Source organism: Antedon bifida, chromosome 8 (genome assembly GCF_963402885.1).
Source record: "Antedon bifida chromosome 8, ecAntBifi1.1, whole genome shotgun sequence".
In the NCBI taxonomy this organism is placed as follows: Eukaryota; Metazoa; Echinodermata; class Crinoidea; order Comatulida; family Antedonidae; genus Antedon; species Antedon bifida.
Genome location: NC_136233.1, coordinates 21,460,952 through 21,476,766, shown reverse-complemented (window position 1 = coordinate 21,476,766; position 15,815 = coordinate 21,460,952). Strand labels below are relative to the sequence as shown.

The 15,815-nt window shown below is 33.5% G+C and overlaps 1 protein-coding gene across 1 annotated transcript; it reads right to left on the bottom strand.

Moving 5' to 3' along the window:
• Positions 1-1,728: 1,728 nt before the first annotated feature.
• Positions 1,729-11,397, bottom strand: LOC144850718 (uncharacterized). Its single transcript, XM_078708115.1, has 2 exons — positions 11,301-11,397; positions 1,729-3,379 (listed from the first exon to the last, which is right to left on the bottom strand). The coding sequence occupies exon 2, from the start codon at positions 3,367-3,369 to the stop codon at positions 1,819-1,821; it is 1,551 nt and encodes a 516-aa protein (XP_078564241.1). The 5' UTR covers positions 3,370-3,379; positions 11,301-11,397; the 3' UTR covers positions 1,729-1,818.
• Between the last annotated feature and the right edge of the window lie 4,418 nt (positions 11,398-15,815).

Here is a 15,815-nt window from a genome sequence, read left to right as displayed (position 1 = left end):
CTATACATTAGTATAACATTTCTCTGCGCTACACCTAGTACCAGTCCATCGCGCGCTACCAGTCCATCGCGCGCTACCAAACCATCGCGCGCGCTTTGAAAGCTTTCATTTGGGCACAACATTTTTAAGAATCCAGCGTTATAGTATAATATTAAATGATATATATATATATTTCATGAAATGCGTTGCCAACGCAATTTTCTTCTAAGGAAGTACACCAGTTAAACCTACACATTTCACTTGAAATGCGTTGTCAACGCAATTTACTTATAAGTACACCAGTTAAACCTACACATTTCATCAAAAATATTTAAAACGAATACTATATTATTGTATTTATTATTTGTAGAGATAAATTAGAGATAGATTAACATTGTATATATTGTATCAAAATTCGACGAAAAAGTAAATAGCCTACATCATGGCAGTATACTAATAAATTATTATCGTTTTTAAATATTAGAATAACACATATATTTCTATGCTCATTATATATTCAAACTTAATATTCATGAATATTACTTTTATCTCATAAATGTATTCATACTTACGAATGATATTGATTAATATTGTAAAAGGTATAAAGTATTATATAGCGCTGTCGTAAACACGACATAGAGACACCAGCTATTCATTGAACTGCATCCAATTATCAGGTGACAACTTGATCGTGTCAACACATTATTTTAAAAAGCATAAACAAAAATATTACAATAGTTGATTATTTTTATTATATTTATTTCTTAATATAATCTATATTATTCATTATATAGAATTTAAATTTCCGGCGAAGGAAAGTAGACAACATTTCCAAGAAATGTATCTAAAGCTTGGTTCCCTCTAGAGACGCAACATAAGGACGTAACACAAAGTGAATTGACCAATCATAAGCGATGGGTTATTCGTACTGTCGCTTGTCATTAATCAACACGCTTGCGTTGCGTCCTAGTGGAAAGCAAGCTTTACAGAGTTTGTCTCCCCTCTTTGCGTCACATGTATACGTCCAGTTCCAGTTTCTTTTTTCCGTAACCGCGTACATAGGTACGCGCATGCGTAAATAAAACATTTCTTCCATAACTTCAATATAAATATTATTCTGTGGCCGTATTATCATGAAGGTATACCTCCATGGTATTATTAATCACTTTGGCTAAGACTTACCAAAGGGAAACACTCAAGGGTCATTAAACAGTGACATGAGGGATTCAACAAAGATCGTATTCTGTAGCATGGTATTTCACCGACGGAATTCAGGAAAACTATTTTTACTGATTAAAAAAGTCATTCCGCGCGCATACGCTAAAAAAATGAACATGCGCGGAATTTTTTTTAAGCTCAGAGTCGATGACCTGTCCAGTCGCGTGGTGAAACACGACATGTCTTGTTTTGTCAGTTTTGTTTAGCTGAACTTTTTGATAAAATCCGTCATTCCAAAAATGTAAGAATCTTATAATCAAACGATCAATCAATCAATCAATCAAGAGTTATAATTGTTGCTCGTTGATCATCTTATGGGACTTGCCTTCAAAACATTAAGCTTCGTTACATTTTACCGTAGTACCTGTACTAAATGTAATGCCATTACCGTGAGTGCTACACAATGACATAAAATTAAGTTTGTACCTGATGAAATCGATCAATAAGTCTGATTGCTAATTTGAGAATGTTTACATAGTTTTTACGAATGAGCCTTGAGGTATTCATGTGAATAGTCATTGACAGAGTACAGTAGTCTGCGTAGTTCATCATATTAACCGCTAATTTAAACTATGCTGCGAGTCGTTTTGGCGGGAATCTTTTATCCAGTAGATTTAATTGTTAACAATTAAATTCTTCTGAGAGTTCTTTGCCGTCATCTAGTTTTTGGAACATTTTAATCATGGAGTTAACGTGACCATTAGCTATGCTTCGTTTGCTCTGTACTACTCCATCTTCCTCATTTTCCAGCGGTATAATTTTTACGTTTGGATTTCGAATATTGTCTGCTTCTTTGACAGACGATATGTTGCCGTTATCGCTGGTACTGATTTGGTTTGTCGTATTTGAAGCATTTTGTGACGTAGTTGCTGCTTCTTCGTTCTTTTCTACCAAAACTACAGATTGTGGAGAGGTAAGAATGTTCATCTTCTTCGGTGGCGTCGTTTCGGCAGTTTTTATCTGGAGATCATGGTGCGCAGATGTTTCATCTGTCAGTGTCGTCTGTTTGTTGGTTCCATCAGAATAAACTGTTTCTGTCATTTTCTGAACGTTGTTGTTTTTGTCTTCTTTTGGAGAGTTAGACTGAGGAAGGTTGCTATCTTGTATAGTTTTACCATCGATGCTGTCATCATCTTCTGCTTTACCATCATCGTCCGTGTTTTGATGAGCTACAGTTGTCTGGTTGCTGTTTCCTTTACTGTCACTTTTCTCTCCTTCCTTAGTTTCGATTTCCACAATCGCTGGTTCGTCTTCTTCATCACTGATCATAATAAACTGTCGTTTTCCTGAAACTTTCTCTGCTGCAACGTCCTCTTCTGAATAACCGCGTAAAATATCATCTATATTATTCTGATCGTGTTTAGGTCTATTAGCTGAAATTATAGAAATCTTCGACTTTTCTGGAGTTGTAGGAGAAGATACAGTTTTTACCTCGCTTTCATTTTGACGTTCTAACGCAAATCTAACGGATTTTTTACGTGACGACACACTGTCTTGTTTGGCAGAACCATTTTTATCTGAAACATCTTGATTGCTTGGTTTCATGATTCCTTTCTGTGATTTATTCGGTAATTTGTTTCTTTTATTCTTTAATTTTTTATCTGAATTCTTCTTTTTAACTTTTGTTTTTGTTGCGTTTGCATCTCTTTCTTCATCAGTCGAACCAGCAGAGTTCATTCGGATGATATCTGCACGTTTTTTACTCCGGTGATAAGGGTCAATCCGTTGGTGGCGTTCACGTTGTTTTCCATTTGATGACTTCTTACCAACCATCGTTATCGGTGTTGGTTGAAGTTCTTGTGCAGACAAATCCTGCACTGGATCTGAAGACTTCTGAAGACGCACATCACCTGTTCCCTTTGCCAAACCATTTTGCTTAATATGTTCGTGCAAACTTTCTAAACGTCTGTTTTCCGACGTTGTCGTCTGTTCCGTCGTTTCAGAGATAACTGACACTGAGGTAATTCCATGACCATTTTGGTGTGATGAGTTTGTGTATCGAGATGATGACTCTACTTTGTCGAACTTAACTCGATTTTTTAATGTCGTACTCCGTCGATTGTGACGAGCAAAAAAGTATACAGAAATTATAAATGTCTCGATTATCAGAACACCGCTTACGGCAGCCAATCCGTAGGCCTGCCAACTTCTAGAACAATTCGAGTCATCCATAATCCATTTACTGTAAAATGAGAAGAGAAAGACAATTTATTGATAGGTGGCCATACACATTTTTTTTTATTATTCATTTCATAAAATACAACCATAACACAAACTCTCTTAAATATAAAGTAACAGGTATCAAATTGATATGAACGTGATCAAACAATACTAAAAACTATAAATTATATATACACTATACAATACCACACATTTCTGATTGAAACCGCTATTCTTAAAACGAACTTCAGTATTGTAGTTAACTTGTGACTTGAAACTTTGTAATAGTCTACGCGTAGTCGGGGTTCCAGACGGAGTTTTGACTTATATTAGTAAAAAGATAAATATTTGCCAAATATGGCGTTTCATACGTATACAACTTCAGCTTGAACTTGATTGTAGTCGAGTCGGTTTGAAGTATGCGCAAAAACCAAACAAACAAAATTAAATAATCTAAATTTAATTCTAACAGTGCTGTGAAACGAGCAACGTGTTATATTCCTGTCGGCAAACGACCTATATTATTCTCATAAAAATCTGCATTTGATTTACTTACTGCGTTGTTTACAGATAGCAAATGAACCATGGATAGTACTGTCGATACTTGTCATGTTTCCATATATGGACATGGTGATGTCATATCACTACCATCTGTGGGCATACCACTACCATATTTGGACACATCACATTTTTTGTCACATAAAGTTTGATAGTGTAGACAAGGCTGCAAGTCTGACCCATTTCATTGAAGTAATTTTATTACGCCGTTCATTCTGCCATGGTCTCGTCTCAATACAACGAGTAGAAAACAAACACAAATTTAGCTTCATCCACAATGTCCTGCTAGCAACTATTACATCATTATATAACACTAACGGTATCAGCAATGAAGATCGGATAAAACTAGTATCCCCTAAGTTACTGGAAAAGTGTAATGTATTTAAAAACACTATTTTCTGGCCGATTTTTTAGAAATGAGTTTTTGGAAAATATTTTCCCTGTATTTTATATAAAATCACTTTCAATTAATCATACTTAAAGATAATATAAGCTGAGAAAGTCTGAGTGGAGCTCCACTGTAATGTCCTAATTTATATCATGACGTGACCCATACGTAATCTACGTTTTTATTTATTCGGTCAAAATCAATTAAATGACAATATACAGAAAAAATGTACGAGAACAATATTACAAGCAAAAGAAATGGGAATTAATATTTTGTAGTGGGCTAAAATATCCGATAGATAACAGTATTCATTAGGGCGCAACACTTTTCTAAATGTCAAGAGTTACGCCATCGACGTTTATTTTCATGCGCAGTAAGTAAACATTTTAAATCAGCTTAATTATGTCATAACGCCAAACAGCAAACAGCAATCTTTTTTTTTGGTAAAACCGATGATCCACTGTTATAGCCTATATATTTTGTTTTCATAGTAACTTTTCTAAACCTGTACCCAATGATAACCAGATGATAGCTTCTCTGGTTGATCCTCCTCTTTCTGATCTGCTGATTAATGAAGCAGATGTTAAAAGTCTGATTACTTCTTTAGATGGGAATAAATCCCCAGGGCCTGATGGTATCTCCCCTAAAATGCTTAAACTGTCATCTTACACAATCATTGGTGTTTTGACTGAGATATTTAATATCTCAATTAAAACCGGTAAAGTCCCAGCTGACTGGAAAGTAGCCCATGTAGTACCAATACATAAATCAGGCCCTAGTGACAATGTTGTAAACTATCGTCCCATCTCCCTGACGTCAGTGGTCGGGAAAATGCTTGAGCGCTTTATTGGAAAGCACATGGTTTCTCATGCTGATAAACTTGGCCTTTTGCCTTCCACACAACATGGTTTCTGTAACAAAAGATCATGTGTAACACAGCTTGCCACAATTTTTACCACCAATGGGCTAAATTTGTGGATGTAAACAAACCACCAAGAGTTGATGCTGTGTTTTTAGATTGGTCAAATGCTTTTGACAAGGTTTGTCATTCAGTTCTCATTAATAAGCTACAAAAATATGGCTTTGCTGGTATTTTAAGCTCATGAGCTGGTTACAATCTTTTCTGATTAACCGTAGCCAAGCTGTGTTATTCAAAGGTTCACTTTCAGATTGGAAAGATGTATTATCGGGGGTACCCCAAGGTTCCGTGTTGGGACCTATTCTTTTTAATTTGTATACATGTGAGCTCCCATCAGTAGTTAATTCAAATATTGCATTATATGCAGATGATACTGTCTTGTTCAGAGTAATAAATAATCAAGATGATTGTTTGAAGCTTCAAGACGATCTAACTGCCATAGCCCTATGGGGCAATGATAATTATATGTCTCTAAATAACAGTAAATGTAAGGTTATGTCGATCTCTAGATCGAAAGTAAAACAGTATTTTCATTATAAAATTGATAATAAAGTACTAGAAAGTGTAACAGAATACAAATATCTTGGTGTTACCTTGTCTTCAGATTTGAAGTGGAATAAACACATCTCTCTGACTACTGGTAAATGCAATAAACTTGTAGGATTTATTAAGAGGTGTGTTAGAACCAATGATCAGACCGTTTTTCCTAAATTATTTAAGTCTATCATTAGGCCTGTATTTGAATACGCTTCACCTGTCTGGTTTCCATTTCTGCAAAGCACCATCAATCAGATTGAATCTGTTCAGAGACGCTTTACACGATCATGCTTCCCACGCTTTTTTCACATGGATTATGACATGCGGCCGTCATACGAACAAAGGTTACGGACTCTAAAATTACCACGATTTATAATAGACTTAAATTCATCCGTGTTAAATTTGTTGTGAAGTGCCTCTGTACAGATTTCCTAATTGATGGTGCTTTGCTACTATAAACCTGTTGAACGTAGAAGTGAGAAACTTGTTTTCAGACATGAGAAGTCTCGTACTAATGCTTTTTTTTACTCTGTTTTTATTTCATTTCCACGGATGTGGGATGAGATTCCGGTATATCACAGACATGTTTATTTATAATGATTGCAATTTTTATTCTGTTTTATATAAATTCTATGTTACCGGATTGTTAAATGTTTAACCTTGTTTCTGTTATTTTGCCACCAGAACTATCAGGAGAGTCTTTTATAGCGATATTTTTGCTTTTTGACAATCCGCCAGGATAGTGTCCTGCGTTTTTCTATGCTTGTTTTTGTTTTATGTAATTTATGCTTTTTGTATTATTGTTTTTATTTTTCTGGATAATAAATGAATATATATAATTTTGTCATTTCGCTGTTAGACAGATCTGAATTTACAACAATTTTACATTACATAGGACACATAGATGTCGTTGACTTGTCATTCACAATCTAATTTGACTTCTAATGTACTTTACTAATCTGCTTTGGGACGCCTGGGCCGTACATAATGATATAATCTACATCATTATTGTCTTTGGCAACACATTAAAAAAAAAACGTGTGATAACAATTTCACTATAATTCAAAATATTGGTAGTTTACTGCTATAAATCTTCATGTCGACTAATTAGACTAATTTAGTCACAACTGATCGATTCATTAATTGGAATCATCAGAGGGTCAGTGCCGGTGTTATTGTTTACCTAGATAAAACAAATACTAAGGAGAAACGACAGTAAATTGGAGCTGTTCTAACTATTTTTATGCTGTGCACTGTTTAAAACCATTAGTATAATATTTTTGCTCTTTTTTAAAATTTACGATGACACTTTTTTTCAAACTAGTTTGATAGTGTAGACAGGGCTTTAAACCATCCGTGGTCTTGCATTAGTTATCAGTCATTTCAGTCTTGCTGTTGAAAAGTTTGTACAACTATTGAACGGCTAATTTAACAATGTAGTGTGCTAGTATGCATCTTAGTAAACAACTAAAAACATTCTGAATTCCCATTGGTTGCCAATTAGAAATTAGCCTATCCTACATTTCCATTATTAGATACCCGTTGGTTTACAGAAATAAAGTGTCAATTATAACTGTATGTCTGTTATTGGCTACTACTGTAATTAAACAAAAAAAAATTGAACAAGATTGAATATTGTGAAATAAATGGGTTTTTAAAACAATGTGGACTTATTTTCAACGTTAATACTTTACTATCTTTTGGAAACACAATTTTGTACCAATAAACAAATTTAATTAATTTTGATTTGTAGTTGTTTACTCTTTAACCTGTTTATCAAATACTTTTGTGTAATGTTGTTATTTGTTCCTGAAAATTGAATAAAATAAATAAAATGTAATCATACTATTACATACATACTATTTATTTGCATCAAAGCTTTCATTGAAACAAACTAAACACGTTTGTTATTACTGTTTAAAAAATAGAGTTACTGCGGTAACTGCAGTAGAATAATTTCATATGATCCATTATTTCTGTAAATCATTTTTACTGATAATTATTGTATATACCTATGGGACTCAGGCCATGATACGAAATAATTAAGAATCCGATTGATCTTAATTGTTACTGCGAGGTAGAAAGTTAATAGTCCTTACGTTGATTAATCTAATTATCTGAGGTTGCAGTTGGAATAATCCCATGGGAAAACTACTTTCTTTCACTAGAACGCTCAAAATTAATCGTAAGCCTCCTATAGTAAAATTATAAAATAAAACAAATGTTTTGTATTATTATATTAATTTTTAAAAAGGTATCGCCCTACATTATTTATATAAATATTTGTTTTTCGATGTTTAGGAGCTGAACTTGAACTAGTTTTAACTATTTTTTATCCCCTTTCTTTGATATATTATGTTTTATTTGTGTTACCATATTTAGACTTTATATTTGTGGTAAATAAAAGAAAGAAAATATTTGAGAATTTTACAATATAGGAAAGTACAGGCCTATTCATTCAATCAATTTATAGGCCTAATATTTAAAACTTAAACAGTAAAAGAAAATCTTTTATAAATCCATTCAAGAAGATACAAAAATATCACACTCCAAAGACTCATACTGTATAGCTCGAATCCTATAGTAAAAAAAAACTTTCTTCCACGTTATAATGTTCAAATTCAATCGTAATTATTTGCCAATATATTCATTTTTTCAGTTAAAGATGTTTTGTCCCCCAAAAACATGAATGAATAAAGATTAATAAAATTAGACTTTAAATAGACCATTTGCAGTTTTTCTTTTTTTTTTCATTTATTCACTTCTGTAAAAAAAAATGACTTCGAAAAAAACAAAAGAAACGTTTAATTTTAACCAAAAACCAAACCTGACAAACAATTTAAGTATTTTTTGCTTTAAATTACATCTAGCCTATTTCAGGTAAATAGTTTTTTTTCGACCCAAGTTTTTGGTCAAAGTGAATAACTATTATATTCAACAGCAATAGCATATTCAACAAAAAATTTGAATAAAAAATGTAGGGAGACGATATCTTTAAAGAAAAACTGTTTTACAAATAAAAGGTATCAGAATACAAAAATACCTAACTCTAAAGAAGCTTATAAATTAAGTAGTGCATGCTCTGTCCTCAGGACAACAGTACAGTGATTACTACTATTAATATTAGTATTCAAAATCTAAAATGTTCGAAGTAATAATACGCCGGTATCTATTGTGGTAATTTGGCTTGTAGATTATATTCCCGTTATACATCAACCATTATTCATGTAAGCGGTGGTAAATGCCTTTCTGTTTTGTGAAAACAAACGTATAATAGACCAGCTGACGTAAGTTTACAACCGAGGTGTACAAGTTTTCTATGCACAAGTCTGTGTAACTGTAAATTACACTGATAATTGTGTTATTATTATTGCCGTTTGTTTGGTGATACATAATTTGTTCGGTAGTGCATAAGATTCAAGTGAGTAAACTCAAAAGACTTTTGGTATTGTTTTCATATTTTATTCTAAATTGTTGTAGGCGGTAAAGGTTAGAGAGTATTATACTATAATTTATTTAGACTAGTATTACCTTTGTGTAAACGTTACCAGGTGATTGTTTTTACTGTCTGTATTTTACTCATTTTGTATATTGTCAGTTTTTATCCATTATATAGGATTTTACATATATACTTTCTGTATTATTTTTACCCATTTTTGATATTGTTAATGTTTATCATATTGTTACCACCCATGACAGGCAAGATATTTAAAACTTTGTTCATGAGTTTTACCAAAAAAACATATTTTGTGATTATTGTTTTCTTCAGATACTTGTTGTATAGCTCTGTCTACACTATCAAACTAGTTTGACAAAAAAGTGTGATGTGGCCAGATATGGGGGTGATATGCCCTAATATGGTAGTGATATGACATCGTCATGTCCATATATGGACACATTTTTTTGATAGTGTAGACAGTGCTTTAGTACATCCGATTCTCGGTCTGTATCTAAGTATCATATACCATAACTTAACGTTCTGTCTGCACTATCAAACTTTAGGCCAATATGAAAAAAAAAAATGTGATGTGCCCATGGACCGTCATGATGATGCCATATCACAACCATATTTTGGCATATTGCTACTATTACTACTTAGTTTGATAGTGTAGACAGAGTTTACATTTAACCTATGGTATTTAGGACTGCACTACATGCACTGAGCTCAGTTTAACAGGTAAACACGTCACAGTCAAGCAGTTTGGTCTATATACCCACGGATTCTTATGTTACCTATGGGCATTGTGTTGCGTCAAAACAACGACTTTAACCTTTATTTAATTGTTCTTTATACGATTCGGTTCAACAATATATTTCTATTAAACATTTTTGACAATTGCCTCACCTAATTTTATAAGTTAAATTAGGCTACTGCGGTTAAATTAAAACTAATGCCTACTTTTTAATTGTATTTTCCCAACATATTGCTCTTTTACTTTATTTAATCCACTTTCCTTCAGCAACATCACTTCAATGTATCAATTCAAGTTATTTGAAACTATCTTATGACAAGATCTTGGAAAACGAAATGCTTTTACAGCTTCGATTACTTATACAAACAACCTATAAATGTGTCGTTCATGCGCAGTACGGTCCATTTTGATGTATTTTTGACAATTGTTTGAAACTATCTTACACGATCTTAGAAAAACGAATGATTATGTACGACGCTTGAATTACCTTTTTTGTTGTATACTGTATTATCACCATTTTGAATTTGTTTCCTATTTTTATTTTCTTTCATATCTTTTAAAACTTGTAAATTGGTGAATTTTGTTAAATCTTTTAATATAAATGTATGAATAATTCATAACTGAAGCTCCTAGTTTAAAATTTATTGTTTATCACATAAATAAATGCTTAGTGAGAAAACAAAAAGTGGGGCTCGTGGCCCGGAGCCACCCTTTAAGTTATTACTAAATCTGAACAATCATTAGGCCTAGTCTTTTAGCAGAGATATTGTGATCTTTAACTTGCTTGATTTATTACACTGACCAATTTTTTAATTCGTTTTGTTTCGTTGAATTTATATTCATTTATTCTTAGCTTACAGATTTTAAATCCTTTAATCGCACGCTAGAGACCTTCATTTATTACAACGGCCATGTTTGACACATATATGCAATTGGTAAATCTGATAAAAAGGAATTAATTATAGTACGGTACTTTCCCCCCCCCCCCCCCCACTAGTTTATCTTCCGTTTTTTACATGCAATCTACACTATTTTGACAACTTACAAATGCTTATGTATACATGATAATATCTTAATGAACTGAACTGATTTTGCCTGTTTTCCACCTAACGCAGTCCTATCAATTATTCAATTTTATATTTGCTATTTTAGTATGAGCCAATTGTAGACAATCGGGTGTCTCTATGCGCGGTCCTATAATTATATGTAATGACGTCATCATGTTGTTCAACCAGGAAGAACCTGTTAGGCCTGGTTCATGTGTTATTATCATACCAACCTAACTTAAAGCGATAACCGTGCCCTACCAAATTATAATTCTAAAACTTCGAAACTATCCGGTAATTACCTTTCCTAGAATCTCAACCTTCTAAGGTAGGTCTCCGTCTGTTCTCTCAACGACGAGTGTTTTCAATATTTCCAGAAAAAAAGGCATAATACATCCACAAGGCTTAAAAGGCAAATGGGAAATATCCTACAGATAGATATTGTGTAAACTATGGTGTAAAGGGATCAGTGAATCTTTTATATTTTAACAATACTTGGAACAATAACTTAAACTTGTTACTCAGTCATCTGAAACGTGTTCTTTTCACACGCTTGTGATTCAGAACCCGATCGGGACCGCAATTTAATGATCGCAGTGAACCGAAACCAATCAATTCCCCCAAACAGTATCGTTTACATCGCTTTTTACCATTAAAAGCAAAGTAAAGTGAGAAGGCACACATTATTGGTGTTTCATTAAGTATATTTTAATAATTAATAATCGTATGATTAGTTTATGCATTAAAAGTATGAAATCCCAGTGGAGCTTTGTGGTTAACGCGCGCCATACAACCCCAAGGTCCTTGTATGTAGTAAGGTTCAATCTTCTAGTATACAGGTTGTAACTCACGACATTTATAAGCATGGTGTATGGCGCGCCAACGGTGAATTATACAATGTTATCCATCCTGTTATTGACGAGTTTCTTGTTGTTGGATCCCGTATGAAAACGTGTCATATGAAGAGAACCTTTCCCCAGTACAGTATACGCAATCGCTTCATGCATATTCATTAGATAATGCCCTCTATAGTTTATTCCTTAACATGTTGGTAAAAAAATATCCGCCGATAACCATAATAAGTCGGTTTCGCCTACGTCTCAGAATGGTGTATGGCGCGCTAACGGTGAATTATAAAATGTTATCCATCCTGTTATTTATTTTTCTTGCTGTTTGATTCCGTGTATGGAGTTTTTGTTTTTGTCTACGTCTCAGTCGGTCTGGTTGATCATTTACTTATTAAAATTAATTTTTCCAATAAGAAATGTAGTCATTCACTGAAAAAAAGTATTTTTTATTATTCGCAGTGATTGATTCGAGAGTGCATTATTAATTCAACTGTTGATTGAAATGGATTTATGTCCGGTTGTCACATAATTGTAACATTATACTATAGATTATCGTTAAACAGCATCATTCGGTCTAATTGATTGATAACGGCAATCGATTACTGTATGTTGAATCTTGTCAGGTTTTCCATTTTACTAAATTGTAAATGTCCAAACCCTCGTGGTTATCTGTTCCGTGATATAGCGTAACATACAGTATTCGTAAAGCTTGGTTCCCACTAGCACACAACGTAACGCAACATACGCAACTTAAGAAAATGCCCTTCCAATAATTGTGTTGTTCCCCCTTCCCCGTTAAATTAAACCTGCGATGTTGCAGCACTGTTGCTTCGTGGGTTCCCACTTGTTCAGCACTTTGCGTCAATACGTCGCTGCGTTGCGTTCTAGTCTAAACCACGCTTTATTCGTAAAGACGGACGTAGATACAACGCAAGTCTAGTTGACCAATGATAAGCGACAGTTCTAATAATCCATCGCTTTGTGATTGGTCAAGCCCTTGCGTGGCGTTACGTTGTTACGTCTTTAGTGGAAACCAAGCATAACCTGAATGCGATTAGAGGTATAACAAAATGTCAGATGTTGTAAAGGAATTTGCCTGATAAATATTCACATGACATATATGGACATGATGACGTCATATAACTAACATATTTGGGCATATCACTACCATATTTGGGCACATCACACTTTTTTGTCAAACTAATTTGATAGTGTAAAAAGAGATTTAAAGTTTATGATTTGTTTCTGGGTTGCATAATAATCAATAACACTTCAGAGTATTGTTTACATATTCTGATTGACTAAATGTTTACACTACAATAATAATATCAAGCAATGTAACTTATTGGTTTTTAGATATCTTATCTCGATTTCAGAATGACATAATTCTTTCATTTGAATGCTAATATGATTTTTTCTTTTTTATTGATCCAATACTTGAACGTTGTTGTAAGTACCATTTTCATTTTTAGTACCTTCGTTTGCGAAACGTTGTTGTAAGTACCATTTTCATTTTTAGTACCTTCGTTTGCGAAACGTTGTTGTAAGTACCATTTTCATTTTTAGTACCTTCGTTTGCGAAACGTTGTTGTAAGTACCATTTTTAGTACCTTCGATCTATTGGATCAACAAAAAAGAAAATTCTCTTCCACATAATTCTTAATCGTTTTTTGTTAGACCTACTTGTCCTTTTTAGTCAAATAAAAATATTTTGTTTTTAAATTTGAGTAAATAAAAGTATTTGAAATAAATAGTTACTTTCGAATAATCATCGTTTTGCTTAGGCCGATAGTTAGCCTTCAGGATGACCGACTTTTTTCTGTCGGTCTCAGGCGAGTAATAGACTTGTTGAACCTTTAGGGCATATCAATATATAATTATCTGATTAAAATAATAATGAATATAATTATTCCAATAGTACCGCTGAGGATCTGTTCTTTTTCCCAGATCACGTGCTCTTGCTTCATGTCAGGTCATAGTTCACGGTTCACCCTTAACGAGGTTGGCAGTTGTTATGTGTATAACATCGGTATTGTTGGCCCCTCATTCGTTTTACGATAAACTATCCCCTTTATAGTGGCGTCCCAGGATTAGGAGGGGTTACGTTACCAACTGTAATTGCATCTTCAGGCGTACACGTCACTATTTCTGCAATGTTTGTTTAAATCAGAGAAGAGTGAAATTACTGCTTTAAAATATAGTCTAGGTTCTAGATCGTGTTTTGAATTAATATTAGCAAAAAGATAAATATTTTGGCACATATAGCGTTTCATACGTATAATACTTGAGCTCACAATCTAAAATGTATTTTCTAGGAACGCTGACTGGTGGAATAACATAAAAAAAATAAAATAAATACAGACTTGGGGCAATTATAGTTTTAATCATGCGTGGGCCTTATCCATGGTTAGCAACGGACAATGCTTTGCAACCTTTCGGAAATCAACCATTTAAATGAATTTAATCCAACCATTTTTAAATTAAAAATTAAATTAAAATTAAATTTAAAAATGTCCATATTTGATGGATAAATGAAATTTGATTCTTTGTATATGTTAGTATGTCGGTAAATCGTTATTAATTTAAGTGAAATTATTCTTTATATCATATTCCTACTGACTAATGTTGATATTGAGGCCAAGTTACAAAAATGACTACACTAAATTCCACCGTGCCAATTCATCAATAAGTAAAATATTCTTTCCACCTGGCGTTGCTCTGTCTACACTATAAAACTTTAGGCCTATGTGAAAAAAAAATGTCATGTGCCCATATATGGACACGATGATGTCATATCACTACCATATTTTGGCATATCACTACCATATTTGGGCACATCACACTTTTTTGGTCAAACTATAGTTTGATAGTGTAGACAGAGCTTTAGTCTCAATGAGACTTAGTTTATAAGCACGATAAAATAGTTTATCCATCCTGTAATTGGCGAGTTACTCGCTGTTGGATGCGTATTGCTCGTGCGTCCTTTCGTTGTCGTCCTGGGTGACTGGTACGTGTAGAGCCTTTGGTTCTCATACCGGATGCAACCCCGAAATGCAACGCAAACCCATTATTTCATTTCCCAACCAACAGTGAACTCATGGTTCACCACATTACATTACTGTGGGCTATTACGCTTTCTTTCATATCTATGTTGATTATCGGCATAATAAACACCAAGTATCCATTTCAGTCTTCATATTTTATTTATTTGGATTTTCTTTTTTAGATATATTCGTTTTCTTCGTTAAACCTTGCGTGTAAATACTAAATTCTCGTGTAAAAAATGTTAATCGGCGTTAATTTATTGATAATTGACGCGAGTACGACAGTGACCATTAATTACTGGACTTTTAGTAGTATAGTACAAGTTATCTGAATTACTTTAAACAACATTATTTCCAAGCAAGACGGTTTACTACTACTTCGAAGGAGTTAAAACCAACATGATATAAATCATAACTAACTTGGCTAATGGCGCTTTCTTATGCGGTGTCGTTGATGTTAAGACTCCACTAATTAGGAATAAGTCGCTTTATGTTTTATTCATCTTCAATTAATTGTACTAGGCAATAGAATGCATATAAACTAGAACAAACTAATGAATGCCTGGGAAATCAAGAGAACAGAATAGCGCATGAAAAAGCTCGTGTAATTGCCAGCATTTAAAAGCCGCGCGCAACATGTGTCTGTCGTGACGTCATGACAAATTAACCGCGTTTTTGTTGGACGACCATAAAGCCGATTTTCCACTATATACTATGCGAATTTGTTCGCGCGAATCGAAAATGTTAGCTTATACGCATGCGTATTGGGATTTAGAAGATGGAAACATGAATACGCATGCGTAAAAGCTGGCACTTTCGATTCGCGCGCGATAAATTCGCCTGGTGGAAAATCAGCTTAATAGTTTTTTTCAGACATAGTTTATACTACCTTTTATTTGTCCACAAGAATATTCACTTTGATATA

What these genes read in the sequence shown, in the direction of transcription:
- LOC144850718 (XM_078708115.1), bottom strand. Translation starts at nt 3,369, where the DNA reads ATGGATGACTCGAATTGTTCTAGAAGTTGGCAGGCCTACGGATTGGCT.